Source organism: Colletotrichum lupini, chromosome 6 (assembly GCF_023278565.1).
Source record: "Colletotrichum lupini chromosome 6, complete sequence".
Classification (NCBI taxonomy): domain Eukaryota; kingdom Fungi; phylum Ascomycota; class Sordariomycetes; order Glomerellales; family Glomerellaceae; genus Colletotrichum; species Colletotrichum lupini.
The window spans coordinates 2,687,322-2,706,890 of record NC_064679.1 but is presented as its reverse complement, the minus strand read 5'-3'; the positions used below and the strand labels follow the sequence as shown (position 1 = coordinate 2,706,890).

Genomic DNA, 19,569 nt, shown 5'->3' with positions numbered 1-19,569 from the left:
TCATACTTCATCTACTCTCTAACCCGCTATCCCTTTATCGCTTTTTTCTTTTCTCATGCCAACCAACACACAAGCTCCGTGTAGCCTCCGCCGCGATAACCCGAACTCTGAGAAAGAGGGCTATTGACGGTGCGGGGAATTTGCCGTTGCGCATATATAGAAACAAGCGCTGGTTCGTAAACGTCCAACAGAGACAGGAAGAGGCGCCTATAACAAATAACGCTATCCAGAACCCTCACCATAGCATATCTCTTCACCCCCGCCTCCCTGACTGAACTCTTGCGTTGACTCAAACTTGATGTCGACGTCGTTCTCGCCCATGTCGTACATCAAGTCTGTCGGTATCTGCCGGGCATCATAGCCTAGATCACTAGAATCCTCTTCCTTCTCGAGAGACTCCTAATTCTTCGGACTGCTGCTCGCCTGCTCTCCCAACGGGGACGGTACACCGCCGCCGCCAGGCGTCTGGCCCCTAAGCACAGTCGCAGCTGGCGCGCTCGCGGGACTCCCCCGCCTCGAAACATGGTTCCTAAGCGCGATATAACGATGCGCCTCGAGTCTTTTCTCCTCAAAAGCGCGGCTACGCTCGCGCTCCCTCTCAATATTCTGCTTGCGCTCCGCAAACTCCCTGTCAACCTCGGCAAGCTTGGCGTTCTTCTCCGCCGACGTCTTGAGCTTCCTTTCGTACCGACCACAGACCTCGTCCACTCTACGCGCAGTCGACGGGGGCACGAGCTTAGGCGGCACGTCATCGGGGCGCCGGCGGGCAGAGTCTCCGTAGAAGCAGCGGAAAGTAACCTTGGTCTGGCTCGTCGTGTCAGCGGCGGTCCCCCAGACAACAATCTCATCACCATCATAGAGCTGGACCCAGTTCTTAGATGGGCCGGCTGGATTCTTGCAGTCGTAGGACAAAAGCGAGACTCCATTGACCTGGACACCATTTGTTGCCTTTGTAGACAGATAAAAGGCGAACCCTTTGCCGTCAGGACTCTTGTCCCAGGGATGCTTGGTGACGTCTCTGGAGGGATCGTAGCCGTCTTTCCATAACAGAATTTTGAGAGCGTACTTAGGCACCCGAATCTCTGTCTTCTGCTCGTAAATCACTGTATTGGTCGGCCCACGCCCCCATGACAGCAGTGAATTGGTCATGGGGACCGAAATGTTGGAGACCACTGACCCAGGGGCTGACTCCAGCACAGCGACGGCACGTTTCGGTCCGTCGTCAGAAACGGGCACTATTATCTTCTGTGTGTCTGGAGGAAGGGTGTCTGGTAGCGAATCTTCCTCTTCTTCTTCTTCTGGAGGTGCTGTCGCAGGGATATCCCATTCTGCACCCTCCACCAATTTCCTGTCGTCTCGCTTTAGTAAACCTCGATTCGTGTCGTCAATTGTAGACTGTTCCTCGGTGTGCATGGCCGAGACACCATTGTTTGGCGGAAAGTACTTGAAAGCCAACTCCCATAATGGAGTCTTTCCCGGACCAAACTCCTCTCCTCGGCTTTGAGCTGCCTTTTTGAACGTTTCGTACTGTAGTTGGGTCATCTCAGGGTAGCGTAGATGCCATGTTTCGACGTTATTCTTCCAAAAGTTCATCTTGTTGAAGGGTCCGTCTATCTGGCGTCCAGACTCCAACCTCTTAATCTGCGGTACTGACGCGAGCAGGCTGTACTCTTCCATCTGTTTCTCCGCTAACGCGTCGAGGTTGCCCTCTGACTTCAGGCGCTTGAAGATTGGCTTTTCGCGCGGCCGTGGTTCGAATTCGTCGCTTGTATCGAATGATGGCGGCTTCCGTTTGCTGGCGGTGAAGAATGAGCCGTTAACTTGACTAACATCCGCGGACTTCATCTGGATATCGCTACCGAAATCGGTCGCCCCCAGACTTTGAGACGCGACGTTTTCAACCAAACTTCGAAGTTGATCCGCAGACTGGCCATTGGCTGACGAAATGGACAATCGGACTCCGCCACTGCTGGGTGACTTTTTGCCGATAATTGTTGAAACGTCGCCAGAGTCGCAGCTATCCAGTATTTCCGTCTCTACGCTCTCGTTGCCGAGAACGCCCGAGTCGGCCACTGGCAGGTTTAGTCGATCTGCCGGTATCGCTCCCTTGCTTCCCACCGCAGACACATTCACCTCTCCAAACAGCCTCGGACCAGCACCCTGTCCGCGAGGGCCGAATGTGCCGTTCTCCTTTTCTGAGTCTTCCTCGAGAAAGTCGTTGACAATATCATCGTCCACCTCGTCATCTAGTGGCAGTTCCGTATCAGGCAGATACCTTGACTGCCCTTCTTCCAAACTCAGTTGGGACGCATTGACCTGCAGCTCTTCGTCCTCGTCGGTGATTTCGTCAAAGGACTGGTCGTAGTTGGTCACAGATCTTAGCCTGTACGGTCCTAACCAGGGATGTGACTGAAGGTCGTGGACAGTCGCCCGGCATTCAGGCCGTTTCTCTAGCATGTAGCACAGAAACTCAATGCCTTGCCTGGAAACGTTTTGTCGTACCAAAGGGACCATGTTAAGGGGCACCGTCATGATGGTATGCAACAGTTCCGAGTAACTGACACCGTTGTTAACTGGGTACGGCGGGCGACCTGTCAACGCATAGAAGAGCACGCCACCGAGCGACCAAACATCAACGGCGTGGTCGTATCGCTGTCCAACCGCCGCGCGCTTAGCTCTATTACGAGGGTGTCGGCGGCCGTCGTCGTCGTACTCGGCATACTCCGAGTATACCTCGGGCGCACAATACAACAGCGTTCCACAAAATGTTCGAAGGAAGGTTTGTTCGTTATCGACCATCTTGGAGAGGCCAAAGTCGGTCAGCTTCACCTCGAAAGGGTCAAGTGACGAAATGAGGATATTGTCAGGCTTGACGTCTCGATGCGTAATGTGATTTTCGTGCAGATGCGCCAAAGCACTCAGCAGCTGGGCAGCCATTTGCTTGACGCTAATTTCATTCAGACAGCCTCGGCCGCTGATGAGCTTCCCCAAGTCACCACCTCCGACGTACTCCATGATGATGATAAAGAGCCGATTGTCCCAATCGAGATGCTCAATGTATCGTACAATGTTCGGCTAGTTGGAGTTAGAGGGGTTCGACGTAAGAAAAGGGGGCGCTGCTGAACTTACGTGCTGAACCTTTTGCATGATCCTCATCTCATTTTCCACCTTTTGGTCCAGAACACCGTTTTTGATGAACCGCCTCTTCTCTAGTTCTTTGGCGGCGTATGGGACACCGTCGAACTTGGACGTGACCTTGTACACGACCGCAAAGGCTCCCTTGCCGATCTGGCTGACACGGTTGTACCTACCGGACCCGTCCCAGTCTCTCGGAAACCGGTCGACGTTATCTTGCGTGGTTCCGGACGGCAGCGCTATCCGCCGCGTAGTGGCGGTCTGCGGTCTCCTAGGAGCAGAAAACAAGTCGACATGCCCACCAGGGCCCGGCACCAATGTCTCGTTGACGTCCGACGCGCGCAAACCTTCCATTCTAGCAAAGTATCGCTGGAGTTTAATATTGTACGCCCTTTCATAATCACCTACTCGCTTCGGCATCCTGACCATGAACTCGAGGTCGTGCTGCTCGTTATGCATCAGCACCTTGATCTTGGAACCGTGACTGAGCACCCTCTTCATGTCGCACTTCTCGTTGGGGCTCTTAGGCTTCGAGCGCAGCAGCACCTGGTCGACAAACGTCCCGTTGGTTGATTTATCCTCGAGCATGACCACACCATACTCATTAACATAGATGCGAAAGTGAACGTTGCTCAGGCGTTTCATAGGGTCCTTAAGAAAGCAAATATCGCACCGAGCCCCATTTCTGCCAAACAGAAAACCGCGAAGGGGATCCTTCGTCTCGGCCGACAACCTCAATATGATGGCATGTTCGACGCTGGGCGGCGTCAGCTGGAATTGGTCGGCCGTATCTTCTCTTTCGTAGTCGGGCTCGACGGCATCCGCTTCCGCCCTGCCGACAACATGAGGCGAGCGATCCTTTGCTATGCGTTCTACCTCGCCTCGGGCCGATTTAGTGTGAGGGTAGAGAAGGCAGACAATGTCGGATATGTCCTCGTCGGAGAAGCCCGAGTTCTGCTTGCCTATGCGGCGCGGATCGAGAACATTCTGGGTAGCTAGGTGGCGAAAAGGGGGGGCAAAGGGTCAGCGTCCTGGTCTGCTGGGTCTACGGCGACAACTTGCTTGAAGCTCAAGATGGGACGTAATAAAAAGGCATGGCATACCTTGGGTGGGCTGCGACCCATCGCCCTCCATTGGGACCACCGGATAGGATAGAAGCTGGTCGAGCTTGTCTAGGCTGCCGTTGTCGACCGCAGGCTGGGGTTGACGGACGGCCGGCGCTGGAGGGGCGTCGGTCGAGATGCGCGGCCGGGAATGATAGTTTCGCAGCCAAAAAGGAGAAGCCGGCGATGCATTTACTGAATGTTGGCGAATAAAACGGCAATCGACGTTGGGATTATGGAATAGTGTCGATGTTGAAGGACGTCAAGCAAGTTCTGTACTATTTGCGCCGTAGGCTTCAAGGGGAAAAGCGTGGACTCGGTGGTTCGCAAGGGCGCCTCGTTTTCTCGAGGTTCGATGTAGGGGGGATGGGAGTAGTGATGGTGGTGGTGGTTGGGTATATGTTCGTCGTGGGTATGCGCGTCGTTCGCCGGAAAGTTTAGAATTTCGGAGGAGGCAACCCCCAAAAACAGATGTCGGGGTACCTTGCCTTTTGCCTTATTGCGCTGTAATCGATAATGCGATGGGCGAGGTGGAGGGGTTGTTGTATGCAAAGTCGATCCCCGGTCACCCGGCAACGTCGTATCTTTATAAATCAAGGTTGCGAGGACGTCATGACCAGCCCAAACAGGTACACGTAGGGGGGGGGGGGGGTCTTAATGATTAGAATGACTGGTTAAGCAATCAAGTGCGGAAGCCGGTATTGGGGAAACAAATGGAAAGAAAGGGCAATAACAATTGAAAGTGCCGAATTTAGGCAGCGCGTGGTGCTTTCCAGACAGCGCGTTGCAAGTCAGATGATGCAAGACTTCCTACAGACCCGCGAGGCGTGGGCGGGCATGCGCGTGAGCGTGAGGCGTGGACTCGACCCTCGAGAACACCAAAAAAAAAATGTCTCTGATTGTGGAAAGATGCGACGAGCCACTGGCTGGGGTTGGTCCTCCCGCCGCCCGGGGGCGTTGAGGGGTCTTGGTCCCGTCCCGTCAGGTCCTGTGTAATCAGTGGCCACGAGGTAGCAAGAGCACCCGCAGCCGCTGTCAGCCAGTCGGTGCTTAGAAACCTTGGGTACTTGGACCTTGTACCTAGTCTCCACTGAAAAGTATACTGGTAAGGTACCTACACCGGTACTCTAACTTACACGGTAGCTGCCACCAAGACGCGCCAAAAGACGTGACAGTCGGGAGAACCTCAAGCCAGAACGCGGCGACGTGACGGCTGAAGAGCTCCGGGCCATTTAGACACCTCAGCAATTACCGTACTCCATAGTTGAAGTGGCGATAAACTAAAGTAGTCAGGGCAGGTACAGATAGATACACAAGCTCGGGCAGTTCGAATTGAGTTGGTTGCCGGTGGCCGCAGCTCGCTCTGCCCCAGACCAGCCACCGTCATAAATGCCTAGTTTCTAAATGGCCACCTCCTATTCCGTACACACTCACAACACTTTCCTAGTGTAGAATTCGTTGGTGAACTCTCGAGTGGGAATCATCTTCACCGATTTCACATGTCTGCCTAACAAGGGAGGAACTTGCCTCGCCGATCCAGGCCTGGTTTTCGCCCGTGCGCAGGCTTCAACTCAGGACTGGGAATTGTGACGATTCACAGACGCATACGCACACCTTACCTCAGCTAATGATGGCAACCATGTACTGTCACCTCGAAATGAGGAGCCAGGCAAGACCAGGAAAATCTTGGAAAATCTCGTCTTGTTATGCTAATTCTTTCTCGTCATTTATGTTCGGCCGTCTCTGCTAGTCATCAATGCCAACCGTCGGCCATGCAATTACCCAGCCTCTACTCAACAAAAGAAAATCCCAGATGCTTGTCCTGTCTAGGACCAAAAGCTACAACCAATTTTCCCATGGTTGCAGTTACGTCTCTCCAAACGCCTTCCATGTGGCCGTTCCAGATGATGTTACACTTCTTCCAAGACAAGGGCACATTGCCCCGTCTGCTGGTATCTACTCAGTCAATAAAAACCAAACTTCTTCTTCTCCTCTCTCCATCTGTATCTCCCTTCATCTCATTGAACCTCTCAGGTCTTCTAAAAAGCCTGTCCCTGGTATGTCGCCGGGTAGGCTTGTCCACGTCCACCCTGACGAGGGCCCGGGGAGTACTGGCCCTGTTGCTGCTGCATGAATCGGGGATCCATTATCTGAGGTCCGGGTGATTGGCGACCCTGGCGCATGGCCATCGGGTTGGCATAAGAACCTCCCTGGCTGTATCCGCCTCCTTGGCCGCCAAAGTTGCTGACTGCACCTCCGTAGGTGCTGGCCGCGCCGCCGCCGTAATTGCTCGCGGGGCCGTAGCTGCTGCCCTGAGCGTAGCCGAAGTTCTGCGCAGGCCCGGTTGCGTATCCGTTGGGCTGTCCCCTCGGCTGACCCATTTGGCCCATCTGTCCCATCTGACCCATTTGTCCCATTGGACCCATTTGGCTCATTTGGCCAACAGACATGTTGCTCTGAGTGTACATGCCCTGAGGGATCATGCCTCCAGGAGACATGGGCTGCTGTTGCTGGGCATACATCTGTTGCTGTTGGTAGACCTGCTGTTGCTGCTGACGTTGAAGCTGCTGCTGGTAGACCATGGCTTGTTGCTGCTGGCGCTGGTTGATGGCTTGCTGCACCGCCTGCGTGTTCATACCCTGCTTGGCCCGCTGTCTCTCCTGCTCACGGGCGTGTATCGCGCCAACCAAGCCAGCTCCCTGCTGCTGCTGGTTCGCATTGCGGTTGCCGGCCATCGTAATGAGCGGCGAGCCCGTCATGCGAGCGACGTGCTCCTGTTCCCGCGCCGACAGGTGAGACGACACCTCACCACTGCTAGTCATGTCGAGAACGGCGTTGGCGCCGCGAGAGCCGGGACGCTGCAGGAGGTCTGCCGAGCTGCTGCGAGAGTGACGAGCGAGCATCTCCTGAGAACCGCTCCGGGTCATGGCGGGAGTCGGGGTCATCGATCGCATAGTAAGGATGTTGCCAGAGGGCGTCCTATTGTGCGCGTACAAGGGAGCGGTCGGTTGGGCAGCGCGCTGCTGGACAAACTGCTCGGCGCTCATGCCTGGACCGCTAGGAACAGCGGCAGCGCCTGGTTGCCAAGCGACCTTCCTGACCGTTTCCTCAGACTCTTGACGGTTATGGCTGGGGTCATTGCCAGTAGGAGACTTCATGGCCGCCGGGGAGAATGGTCGCTGAGGGCCGGGCATGGCTTGATAGGTCATGGGCGTAGGTGTCTTGTTTCTTGCGGGTTGATTGGCTCCGTAGTTGACGGTAGGCCCAAAGTTGACATCAGGAATGGCGAACTCTCCATTGTCAGAGTCGGCGCCGCCCACGGTCTTCAAAACACCTGCTCTGGGCCGCTCGAAAGACTTTTGAGAGCGCTGTGTCTCGCTGGACTTGCGGCTGGCGTAGTCTGGGCTCGCAGTTGACGATGCGTCGTCGTAGTAGCTAGCATCGCTCCTCTGCGTCTGAGCTCTGTTGATCTGCTGCTCGGGGACCGGCGTCCGCTGTCTGGGGTCGCGGGGTTGGATTTGCTGGAATCCCGCCTGATCGATAATGTTGTTGCCCCAACTGCCACCGCTGGAGGCCGAGATGGGCGTCTGCTGCTGAGGGCTTCTCAAGCTGTCCGATCGAGTCGGCAGCGGTTTGCGCTGGAAGGCGGGGTTCGTATCGATTCCGGGGAGCGGGACACCGCGGCCCTGAGCTCGAGGGTCTCTACCGTGCGGAGGTGGGGGCGGTCCCATCGCCTGAGGGTTCATGCCGCGGTTTCGCATTTCCGGAGTAGGCACTCGGCCTGGTCCACCCAGGGGGGGAGTTCTTGTGCCATCGGGTCGCGAAAAGTTGCTGAACGACGGCTGAGGACGGATCTGAGGGGGATGTCCTTCAACTGGGCTTCTCATCTGCTCAAGGCCTTCCAAGTGTTCAGGAGGGGGAGGGGGTCTCGCATCTTGAGGGCCTCGACTTTGAGGATTGGGAGGCAAGGGACCCTGAGGGTGAGGGCTGGGGGGGCCGAACGTCTGCTGGGCAAGGGGCGATCGGGAACGCTTCTGGTTCATGGGCGGAATAGGGGGCGGAAGACCACCGGAGGGAGGAGGGGTTTGGTTAGGGGTCAGAGCTTCACGAGACATTGTATCGTTAGCAGTGCCTCCTACATGGTGGTCGGGATAAGCTTGAGGATGTACCAAAGGACCAGATGGCGCAGCATCCTCACCACTCCTCCGCTCAGACGACGCATCAGATGGGCTATCGGGGGGAATCACGAATCCTCCTGCCTTCGTCAACTGGGAAAGGGTAGTGTTTGACAATCGAGTGGTAGCCCTGCGAAGATCTGGAGAGTGGTAAGGTTTGCCCGCAGGCTTGGAGTTAGGACCGTAGTTGAATGCAGGGGGAGCGGCAACAGGCTCGGGCGACTCCATCTGGCGCACAGTTCCCTCAATCTCTCGCACCGGTGTGCTCCGAGCTGTGTCCTCTTCAGAGCTCTGGGTTCCTGAGCGAAGAATACCTCTCGCCGGGGGCGGGCCACCCGCTGGTGAGGGACCTCTGGCTGGCGAACGTGCCGGTGAGTTGTTGTAGGAGTTGCTGTAGGAGCTGTCGTAGCCACGGTCCTCAGGGCGCTGGGGTGTGTGACCAAGCAGATGAGGGTCCGAAGAGTTGCGTGCATGGTTTGCTTTGTTCATGATACCAGCCAATGCAGGAGGCGCACGAGAAGTCGTGACAGGTGTACTCTCTGAGCGGTTGGGTGCGCCCAGTGACATGGATCGAGAAGACCGGTTTGAAATGGCATCAGATGCAAAGCCGACTCTAGGCTTGGCCGGCACAGGGCTGGAGGTGCCATTGCCGAAGCTGAGACGGTTGCTCTTCTTGCTTCCACTTCTTTGACGCGTGGCTTGGGACTCATCCATCGCATTCATTCGCTTACCAGTGAGCTCCTTGAGCTTCTTTCTCCAATCACGTTCGGACCAGCTTGAGCTGCCTTCTTCCAAGATCAATCCAGTAACGTCAAGAATCTCGAGGTAACCGTATCTTCGGTGCTTTGGCATGGCAAACATGAGTGATCTCGGGTCGAGAACACTGGCTACTAGTCTGCCGGGGCGGCCGTAGAGGCAGAAGGTATCCCAGGTAGGGAAGAGGAAGCGCAGCAGCATCTCAAAGCCGCTGACGGCAGGGTGAGTTTCGGGCATGATGAAGACGAAACCCTCGGTGGACGACGGCGGGTCAGAGTGGATGGTGATGTTTCCCTCGATCTTAAGGAGCGTTGATGCATCAATCAGCGACTTGGCCTGCGGGTAGATGGCGTAGGAAGAGTAGGCATCGGTAATGGTGGCAATGGGGCGAGCCTTCTTTTGCTTCTTGCCGTCCTTCTTGGTATCGTAGAACTTGATGTCTCCCTTGAGAATCGGGGTGGAACGATCGTAAGGCGACTTTTTGCGCATTTCCTTCTGGGCCCTTGCATACTCCTTCTCGTCGGGGGGAGAAATGACACACCAGCACCGTCTCCAGGGGACTCCGGCGCCGAACCGTACACGCACCCATTCTTCGGTCTTGAACTTTTGTCTATCCATGATGAGGTTGATGTTGTTGAGAGACTTGCCCTTGCCGGCGATCAAGGCACCGGTGTACGCCTCCTGCAGGGTCGAGTGCTCGTACATAGCGAGCCTGATGCCAGCAGTCCATTGTATTAGTGAATGGTGCGAGTTGAAGTGCAGCAGATAACGGTTCCTGCCGGCGGTTGAGACGCTGAGGATATTCTGCAGCGGCTGTTCGTCATTCGATCGTGTTGGTAGGGATTCGATCTATACGCCAAGGACATGGTAAATTAGCACTCGTTGCATCCCCCGCACCGTCGTACCTGCCAATGCTGCCAAATCTGGCTGGGGCATGGCAGTCGGGGCTCGACATACCATTTTGATCGAAGCGTCAGTCAAGTTGATGAATTTGGGGAGGATCTCGCCGTCCTCGCCAGCGGCATCGAGCTCTGCGGCGTCCCATAGTGACAATACGGTTCCGACAAGCTGAGCGAAGCACTCAGTCCAGGTGCGGTCGGGATTGGGCTTGCCCTCTGTAAATTTGGTCAGTGATCGGGTCCGAGTGTTATGCGCGTCACCATCACCAGCTAAGGTAGCTGCAGGCGCAAAGGTAAAATAAAAAGCACTGGGAAAAAATAAAATAAAACTCACGTGTGTTTTGGTCGTCCAGCTTTAGGAAGTAGCCCTCCTGGTACAGCTTGTTCGCATGGCTGTTCAGGAAAGTGAAGATGGGCTGAAGCTCGGGAATGGTATCTTCGTTGATATCCATGAGGGGCGGCTGGTATGGCATTACCATCGAAAGTGGGCGGGAGGAGCTGCGTTGGCGGCCAGTGACGGATCTAGGGCTATTTACGGGCGAGCTGTTGGCAGTTCCGTTGGCGGGCGATGACGCATATTCGGATGGTGGACGCGCGGGCGAAGTAGGGGTTGCGGGGCGCTGGCCGAAACTGGCGGGCGGTTCTGGAAAGGGTTCTGTTTTTTGGGATTGAGATTGTTGACGTTGATGTTGTGTTGTTGGTGGATTTGAAGTCGGGTGTGACTTGAGGTTGTATGGAGGAAAAGGTGTCGCCGCGTCGGGGGGAGGTGACGAATTGGGAGTTGGCTGGTTTGTCTTGCTGCCGTCCCTCGAAGTGGCAGAAAATTGGGACATGAATGAGAGGACTGTGGTGCCCATGGAAGCGGATTTGGTCAGCATGGTTGCGCGCGCGTCTCTCTTCTCTCTGTGTCTCCTTCCGAATCCACACAGCTACACCTCAGTGATACCAAATACAGGCAATTAAAAAAAAAATCAAAGCCACTGGGTCATAAAAAAGTAACAATATCGCCCCGGTACCCGACTAATTGGCCAGGACCACCAACTGGCCGGGGGTGAGCGGATGTGAGGGGGATTGCGAAGGGAGGAGCGCAAGGGGAAGAGAGGGGTCCCCGGTGGACGAGCGAGAAGGACGACGGATGGTGAGGATGGCCGAGCAGGGCGATACTGGGGCGGACGGGTAGCGGCAGGGAAGACAGAGGCAGGAGTAGAGTGTTTTATGGCGAGGACGATGGTTCAGGATTCTGGTGATGCAAAACCATCCAGGACCAGCGGTGGACAGAAAACAAGGCCGGGCAAGGGTATTTGATGTAAATGCCGCCAAACAACAGCATTGCGCAGTAAAAGGGATATTGGGCATAGTAGGATTGGGATGCACGCCAGCAACACGCGCCAGCGCGCAACCAAAAAAGCCTCCTACGCATGATGGTCCGGTGCGAGCCTGCAAGGACTGGGCAGGGCTGGGCTGGGAAACTTGGGAAACTTGGGAAGAAGGGGGGTGTGTGCCAACTGCAGCAACTTGCGCTAAGAAGGCTAAGAGGATGGGAACTTGGGAAGACTATGCGACAAGAGCTGGAAGAAGGGAATGTGGGAGCACGAACCTCGATTACGGCCCATCTTTGCGGCTTTGCTTGACGCCTTGCTCGACGTTTTGCCAAGCCAGCAACCATGCAACCAAATTACTGAGAGACAACCACTTGCGCCGTGCGCGACCAAGATTGGTCTTGGATGAGCAGGACAAGCCTACAAGGCCCCCTCTAGCCCGTCGAGACGAGGATGCGAGGAATGGACAGAGATGCGATCGCGCGGGAAGGGATTCGGGGATTCGAGGGTTTCGGAATCGACAGCTTCGGCCCTGGGACTAGCGCAATTCCTCTGAATGCTCGGTAGGGGGGGGACGTTACGAATCGGGGCGAGTGAGAGACTGGAAGGTCGTTCGTTGGATTCGTGGATCTCTCCGGCTTTAAGATTATCGTGTGGTGGTAGTGGATGCGATGCGATGTAATGGCCGGACGAGCTGTGCGCAGTACGCAATACGCGGTGCTGTATCCGTACGATTACGGGTGACTCGGCGGCCGGGAGGGAGGTTGCGCGGTCTCTAAGGTAATCTTAAGATCCGACTGACCGACGAAGCACACACTTCTTTGCGCGGCGAGCACAAAAAAGGTGGAATTAATATGGATGATGGACCGAATAAAGGGACCCAGGCGAACAAGTAACGAAGTTTCGGGACGGGCAGCGATTAGGATTCAGCCATGGACATCTTCGGGTTCCGTCTGTCTGTATGTATGTACGTGTCTCAGCGCTGTTGGTGTTAGAGGGAGGTTAAGTGTAGTCGATGAAGAGAGAGATTCGAGATGACACGAGACGAATCGAAGAGCAGGGCAACCAGAAAATCAGAAACCAGGAAAACAGAAAGAAGGAAGAAAGTCTGAAAAAGGTAGGAGAATCCCCGAGATGATGTATGAATCCGTACCCGAGCGAGTATGGAGTGAGTGTCAAGGTAAGGTAGGTATGGATGAATGGAGAGAGCATGGAGAGCATGGAAACGACGGGAACGTGTCAAAAAAGACCCCCAAGCACGAGGCGTACCTCTGAGAGGAACTCTGAGAGGTACTCTGGGAGGTGTACCAAGTACGGGAGTACCTCCGGGAGTACGGGGAGTGAGTGAGGTACCTACGTACGGAGGCGTATTATGCAACAAGAATTAGCAACACCGCCTACTTCTGCGACCTGCTGTTTCCTCACTCTTCTCTCGTACCCAGTCACCGTCACCGTCACCGTCACGCAGGTCAGTCGGCTGCGCTGCAGCAAGGTAGCAGCAGTTTGGCAGCTGGTCCCAGACTCCCAGGTCAAGCTCCCGGTCCAGCAGAAACCAGACCAGAAAGATCAGCTCAAAGGTAAGGCAAGGTGAGGCACACAGGCACAGGCACAGCAAGGCAAAGGCACGGCCACAGTCGACCACGACCAGCAACACACCAAGGCCCTTCCCCCGGGAACAAGAGCCCGAACGACGTAATGGCGTTGGGTATGCCGGGGGGTCGGTCTGCTGTGCTGTCTACCTTGCTGCCGTCCTTGCGTACGCACAGGCTCTGGCGGTCGCTCGGGCTGGGCTGGGCGGCCGTGATCTCGACGACGACGACGACGATGATGATGTTGACGACTCTGTCTCTCCCGCTACTCTTTCGGTGTCGGCGGTGCTTAGTCTCCCCCCGACAAGCGCCGCACTATCTGACTGTGGACTGTCACTACTGTCGTCTGTGAGGTGGGAACTTTATGGAGAACACCATGAGCCGGCCTTCCATCTTGGGCCTTTGGGGTACGTTGCTAGTTCTCTTCGGTTGTCTCTTTAGCCTCTTCGACCTCCCGGTTTTTTCGAAACTTTTCAGGTTGTGCTTGATTCCCTTTCCTTGTTTCCTCTGACTTCCTTTTCGTTTGTCTCTGTTGCTTCAGCTGCAGTCAAGACATTTCTTTCACTTTACCGACTCTTCTTGGGTTTCCTGCAAGGGATAACACATGCCTACGTATACTGTTCAATCATGAAAGTAAATGGCTGGATAGATGGAGAATAAAAAAGAGAGGAGACGATGAATGCGGTCAAAAGGTACTTCCAGATACATACCTACCTCTTTCTCTCTCTCTCTCCCCCCCCCCGGCCAAAAAAGTTCAATAGCTTGCGGATGAGCCGGACGACGCAGCACGTCAAGGTTCCTTGATCCGCCTTTCGGGGCTCAGAGAGGTTGACCGTCGACTCGTCGAGGGACACACGGAAAATCCAAGCCCTTGGCCTGCCAAGACGAGCCAGCATCCGGGCTCTGCGGGCTTAGGGTCTTGGTATTTTGTGCTCTTTTGGACGGGATCGATGGGATGCGTTGCTGCGTGCATCGGCATCTGCTCATTCTTAGTCTCTTTTCCCCATGGCCCCCCCAGCCCAGCCCAGCCCAGCCATTCTCCGACTCGGTCCTCGAGACTGTGTGTGCCCTGAGTGGTCGCGTCGTAAACACTTGTCTGGCGCCTAGGTACGACAAGCTGAGCCGCAAAAATAACAAATAAAAAAAATAGGATGTGACAGAGGGCGCAAAAGCGTGTAAGACGGGAAGTCTCGAATCGAACCAAACGACTGGCGCCGGCGCAATGGGAAGTGGCTTCGGCGCTACTCCATACTCCCTCCGTACTCCGTACACAACAGCGAGTTATTACCAACTCACTAGTCCGACAACTCGCGAGCAACTGGACAGCGGTTGCAGTTGTCGATACCTCAGCTCGTCGAGAAGAAAACGTGCCAGGGTACGGCGGTCCGTAGGTCTAGCGTACCACTGTTGTTCCCAAGCAGGGGTAATGGGGTGGGTGGACGCGCAACGCCTTCCCTCTCACCCACACAACTTCGCAAGTGGACGAGACTCTACGTAGAGAGAAAGAGATCGGGTGGATGAGGCGATCGCCTGGCTGAGGACCGACCGGAGCACTGCATGCAGGCAGATGGGGGAGGTGGGCGGTTCCAAACGAAATAAATGCGAGGTCGGGACGCCTAGCTTGCAACTCGCAACTCCTTGGCTAACCAGTCGACCCGTACGAGTGAATAAGGTAAGGCGCACTAGTAGCGGACTAGGGATCTGACAGCGCAGGCGCCGGTGTATTCGTGATCCGTGCCGGGGCAGGCTGTTGGGGTTGGGGTGGTGGTCTAGACAAGAGGTATGTATTATCCGTGAGATATCTCGGGACAATGTATCCGTTCTTTTCGATGCGGTGTGAAAGTCGTCAAGTTCGAGGTGAGAGATATCCCGTAGTCTTTGTTCCGACACTCTTGTTTGCGTCTACTGGACTATTCTCAACTGTTCTGTTTGTGTGTTTTCCTTCTTTCGTATAGATAAACCTCGTTTCCCAGTGTCTCGTCTTAACTCTTTGCTCGTAGAGGCAAGGGAGTTTGGTTCTTCGACGGTCTACCACAGTATGATGCGCCGTTGTAGGGGGGCAAGAAAAGAGCCCCGGGAGATGCGCCACCTGCCCGATCCACGAGTCCACACCAGATCCTCCCCCTGGGCCACACACCGTGGCTCTTGCGCGTGGGCTGGGGCTACTTGGGACGGATTAAGGCACCACCTGACCGTCTTGTTCCAGAACGTGGAGGGCTTCAGGTTTTGGAAAAAAAGAAGGCTGGGTTAGGTTTTGGGGGCCAAAAGGGGGGGATGAACCGAAACGGACGGACCTACGCAGTATGGTTCAGGTTCTTCCTGCTCACTGGTTTCTTCAACTGTCTCTATTCTGAAGATATCACATGTTCGGTGCAAATCATTGCCGAACGCTTTCTGTTAGGAAGCTCTGCTTCTGCTCACTTGCTTGTAGGCTGTAGCTAGGAAGCAGGGCTGGGCGTCTAGGCTAAAACTCCGTGCATCCCGAAGTAAAGTCGCAACTTGTACATAAAGACAGACGGAGCTAGTCTAATCATGGAGTTTCTGATTCACCTACCGCACTTGTCTTGAGTCCCGCGTGGCTGTGCAAAGAGAGAAAAAAGTCAAGTGGTTGGAGATTTGGAGAGCCAGTACTCTCCGTAACCAGTAGCCGTAGCCTATCTCTCTTCGGGACGGAGGATCGCAAGTCATGCGTTGCCCGCAGAAAGCGATCGGGGTTGTCGGGTGTCACGTTCGCGAGAGAGGGCATTGTTGTTTGGGCCCCCAAGTTGAGTTGTCAGATGCCCGCCCGCCGCCCGCCGTCGCCGCCGCTATTCTTCACAAAGTGACAGAACCACCCGGTTCGGCCGTCACCGCAAGAGTAATGTCCGCTTCGGTCTCGGTTCTTGTGTCGGTCGCCCTTGCGAGTTCCGTTGGAGATTTGACATGATATCTCTGCCTCGCGGCCTGCCTCGCACCGCTACGTATGCCTTTTTCAGAATCGAATTCCGCGTGTCCATGACAGTCAATGGTGGTCATGGAATTACGAGCACGGTAATTGCAATGTGGGCAAAGTACTCCGTAGGGAGACATGTTCCAAACAGCTGCAATCAGCCAGTGTCGCGGGAGGGAGAGTGTACCTACCCTTGTTGGCTTGGCGATCCGTCCTGACCACCCAGTCGCGACTCGCCATGAGTCCATACTAGAACATCACTTTCTAACAAGGAACATCTTATCGTCATCACAAGGTCCTACTCGATCTTCCAGTGTCGGCCGGGAACTGTGTTTCAGTTCTTACAAGTAAGGTTGGCTTCTCTCTAGACTCCATGATCTTTTAGTTACGGAAGGGAATCTAATAGTCTTCCAACGCTACAGCGTCTTTCCCCGGCCCGATGAACCACGTGTGGTTAGGTACTTGAGGAACCTTATCCGACAAAGCTCCTCCTTCCCTGTATCGTCTAGTGCTTAGGTCGATACAGATATCTACTTATGCTTAGTATCTTCCTCTATAGCTAAACTCCCTGGCTATCGGTGACCTCAAGCATTAGAGTGCCATTTTGCCAGAGATCTTGGTTCAAGGTTGGTTCTTGACCCCGATTACAAGACACTTCAACACGGCCTCATGGCCATCTGTAACCTTGAGTTTACCGCTCTTGTCCTCACTTCTCAGAGGTCCGCGTCCCACTAGCAAGACATACCCAATACCGTCCGTCTGTGAGACGTACAACACGGCGGCAATTGTAAAGTAAGAAAGTATCCAAGGAACTCCAGTGCCGACTTGGCTCCTGGGCTTTTCTGCCACCTCTTCCGCGGTTGTTCAGGAACCCCAGCTGAGGGTCAGTAACCCAAAGGAATCGACCAACCCGTGGACCACGATCGCAGGGACCCCAAGTGACCCTATTCAATCTCGGAGCGAGAACGCAGCGAGCCCGCTCGCCAACACGTATTTCCGGGGCAGATTTTGTCCAGCATGGCATGATTTCGCCGACTTTGATGCGCCTGCCTCATTGAGTTGCTGGCGCCAAAGGAGACAAACTGGGTCCTCCCAGGGCGGGTCGAGTACTCCGAAGAGCTGGGGCATCGACATCCATTATCCATACGTGTGTATCCGTACGGAGTAGAAGAGGGGGGTCTCCCAAGGGTTCGAAGAGGGGCCGTTGACGCCGGCCGTGATCCCCCTGTTTCTCTTGATTGTTCTTCTCTCTAATCGTACGGGTACGGGACACAGACTTACAGCGTATCCGTACGAACAGTCAGCGACATAGCTGCGGCGGCCGGCCATTCGTTTGGTTGGAGGGGAGGGCTTGCTGCCGCCGTTTACACTGCCTTCCGGTGCGATCTGCCGTCAGAATTGTGTCCGATGTGAAACCGCCAGACCGGGCGTTCTCTCCCCCCGTCATCGCTGGTAGGTATGCATTGAAAGGTTCCTCCAAACCAGAACGCAAGGATGTTGTACTGCTCTGTGCATCATCTGTACGAATTCAAAGCATAAAGTTAGGCACGAATGACATCGGACGAGTGGCTCCATCTCTCTCTCTCTCCCACAGATCCAGCCCACGTACGTAGTCATTGACTTGTTGGTCGATGTCGACCGCTTTCTGAGACTCCTCCGCCGCGCGCTGCCCGCTTCCTGACCGCCGTAGCAAAGTTCACGCAGGTATTCCGAAAACGCGGACATTGAAGGAAATCGAACTGAAGGGTCCATACGAGGGCCCCTGTGTTCCCGCATGCGTCAATATTCTGCCCCCCTCTTCTGAGATCCATTGCCATGCGGCCGGGGGCAAGGGTTGTTGTCCCACCCCGAGCAGTCGAATTTCGACCCCTCCGCTGAAAGGCGGCAAGGCGAACTCGGAATCCGCACAAAAGTCCAGAGTGGTGAAAGATGAGCCTAGGTGTATGGAGTAGTGGTAGGACGTTTACATTGGCAAAGCCAACCGGAAGGCGAGTATCATACGTCGGGCCCTTGGCAAACAGCAACTGGCTGTGGAATTGCGAAAACGAATCGAATTAGGTATCTGAGGGTATCTTGTATTTTCTGGGCTTCTCCACGAAAGCGCTTACCCTTCACAACTCCGCCCTGTTGAATAGGGCTTTTCTGATCCAATCACGTCGGAGACCGAAGCTCGAGACGAAGCAGAAATACGGCGGGATACGAAATTCCCAGCCTCCGCCTACACTGGGTTATTACTGTGTCGATGAGCTAAAGCAATGCAACGTCCAGGGCTCAGTCACCACCTATCGAGTCTGGCTCCTCCGAGCTCTACCCGTGCCGTACAAATGGTGGACGGCACAGATACGACAGGCTGGCGATGGACGAACTGCGCTGACGTAAGCGCCCAGTTCTCCGGTTAGCTTGGCGCCAAATGAGACAACTCCCGGCCTACGGGGCGGGTTCGTTGGCGGCTCGGGCAGATCCTTCCTCGACGCGCGTTGATCGACTGTGGGCAGTGACAACACTACGAAAATATTATTGAAGCAAACCAAGGCGTGCTCATCTCACTGACAACGTATGCTCATTAAACTCGATAGTCCCGGCTTCCCGATTGCTGAGTGAGCGCACCTCACCACCTTTACCTGTTGGTGTCAATACTTTGCGTCAGCCCCGTTACGTCATGTCCGGTGAACCGTGAGCCGTGAACGGGGGGGGGGGGGGGGTCCAAGCCTATCCCTACCGATCTACGAAATTCACAGACCGTGCTGAGTTGGGATACGCGGTTCACGAGAAAGGCTGGTCTGGACTCTTGGATGCGTGAGTACCGAGCAAATATCTCGCAAGGGCGAGACATGGTAAATGATGTCCATAGTTAATTGCAGGCCTGATGGCTCTAGCTGAATGTCTCGGGCGTCGCGGTTCACTCTCTACAGTCTTAGACTCAAGTAGGGAGGCAGTGGCGCGAAGAGTACAGACTTTCAAAAGACCAAACGGTTCGTCAGAAGAAGGCAATCCGAGCTGTTGTCAGTTTTGTGCGTGTATGTTTGGTTCCTTGGCAATTGTGTGGTTCGGAGGTTATTGTTAGAAAAGATCGGCAATGGCTGCAAACTTCTAAAATCACAGCTTCTTGAACCTGCACAACCTGCGTGCTTACTTTCTCGTATATATCACGAAAGATCCTGTTCCCCTCACGCAACGAATGACTACTCGATTCCGGCATGCTCAATTGACGCAGCAGGCTTCGAGTGTGACGCAGATTGCTCCAATGCCATGCTTCCATCCTGTTCCAGGCCACCAGCCATGGTGTTTATTTTAGCTATGTTGCACCCGCAGAGGCTGCAGCTGAGCGACGGCCACCTCGACCGGGCCAAGCTATTGTCGATCCCGAATGTCGATCTGTTGATGACAGAGGAGCCTCAGAGCCTGTTTCCAGGTTTTTGCATCGGTCGACCGCACCGAGGCGGAAGTTTGCCTCTTCAAAGTTCAGGGGACTGGATGTGCATCGCGTTCCTCTCTAATCGGAAATGCCGGCGGAGACAAGTGAGAGCGATATGAGGTTATAGGGAAGGGGTTTATTACTCCGTATCCTGTTAATGATCAAGATACGGAACGGCTAAGATTTTCTTACGACATGCCAATGCCGGCGTGCTCGGCTTTTACATGGAACAATTTCTGCAGTTGCATC

The 19,569-nt window shown here is 54.9% G+C and overlaps 5 protein-coding genes across 5 annotated transcripts; 2 read left to right on the top strand and 3 right to left on the bottom strand.

Annotated features, from left to right (window-relative positions):
- Positions 1–222: 222 nt before the first annotated feature.
- Positions 223–5,077, bottom strand: CLUP02_12307 (uncharacterized protein; the record flags this gene model as incomplete). The annotated part of the gene is made up of 5 exons (XM_049291271.1): positions 223–399; positions 448–3,075; positions 3,130–4,130; positions 4,239–4,433; positions 5,053–5,077. The coding sequence occupies 5 exons, from the start codon at positions 5,075–5,077 to the stop codon at positions 223–225; spliced, it is 4,026 nt and encodes a 1,341-aa protein (XP_049148416.1).
- A 1,200-nt stretch (positions 5,078–6,277) lies between these two features.
- On the bottom strand, positions 6,278–10,946 carry CLUP02_12306 (PH domain-containing protein; the record flags this gene model as incomplete). The annotated part of the gene is made up of 3 exons (XM_049291270.1): positions 6,278–10,018; positions 10,127–10,284; positions 10,403–10,946. 3 exons carry the CDS (start codon positions 10,944–10,946, stop codon positions 6,278–6,280), a joined length of 4,443 nt encoding a protein of 1,480 aa, XP_049148415.1.
- Positions 10,947–11,088: 142 nt separating this feature from the next.
- CLUP02_12305 (uncharacterized protein) lies at positions 11,089–11,424 on the bottom strand (the record flags this gene model as incomplete). Its single annotated transcript, XM_049291269.1, has 1 exon — positions 11,089–11,424. The coding sequence occupies one exon, from the start codon at positions 11,422–11,424 to the stop codon at positions 11,089–11,091; it is 336 nt and encodes a 111-aa protein (XP_049148414.1).
- A 2,029-nt stretch (positions 11,425–13,453) lies between these two features.
- On the top strand, positions 13,454–13,636 carry CLUP02_12304 (uncharacterized protein; the record flags this gene model as incomplete). The annotated part of the gene is made up of 1 exon (XM_049291268.1): positions 13,454–13,636. A coding segment is annotated over one exon (183 nt), but the record flags the coding sequence as incomplete, so codon positions are not given.
- Positions 13,637–17,981: 4,345 nt separating this feature from the next.
- On the top strand, positions 17,982–18,284 carry CLUP02_12303 (uncharacterized protein; the record flags this gene model as incomplete). Its single annotated transcript, XM_049291267.1, has 1 exon — positions 17,982–18,284. A coding segment is annotated over one exon (303 nt), but the record flags the coding sequence as incomplete, so codon positions are not given.
- Between the last annotated feature and the right edge of the window lie 1,285 nt (positions 18,285–19,569).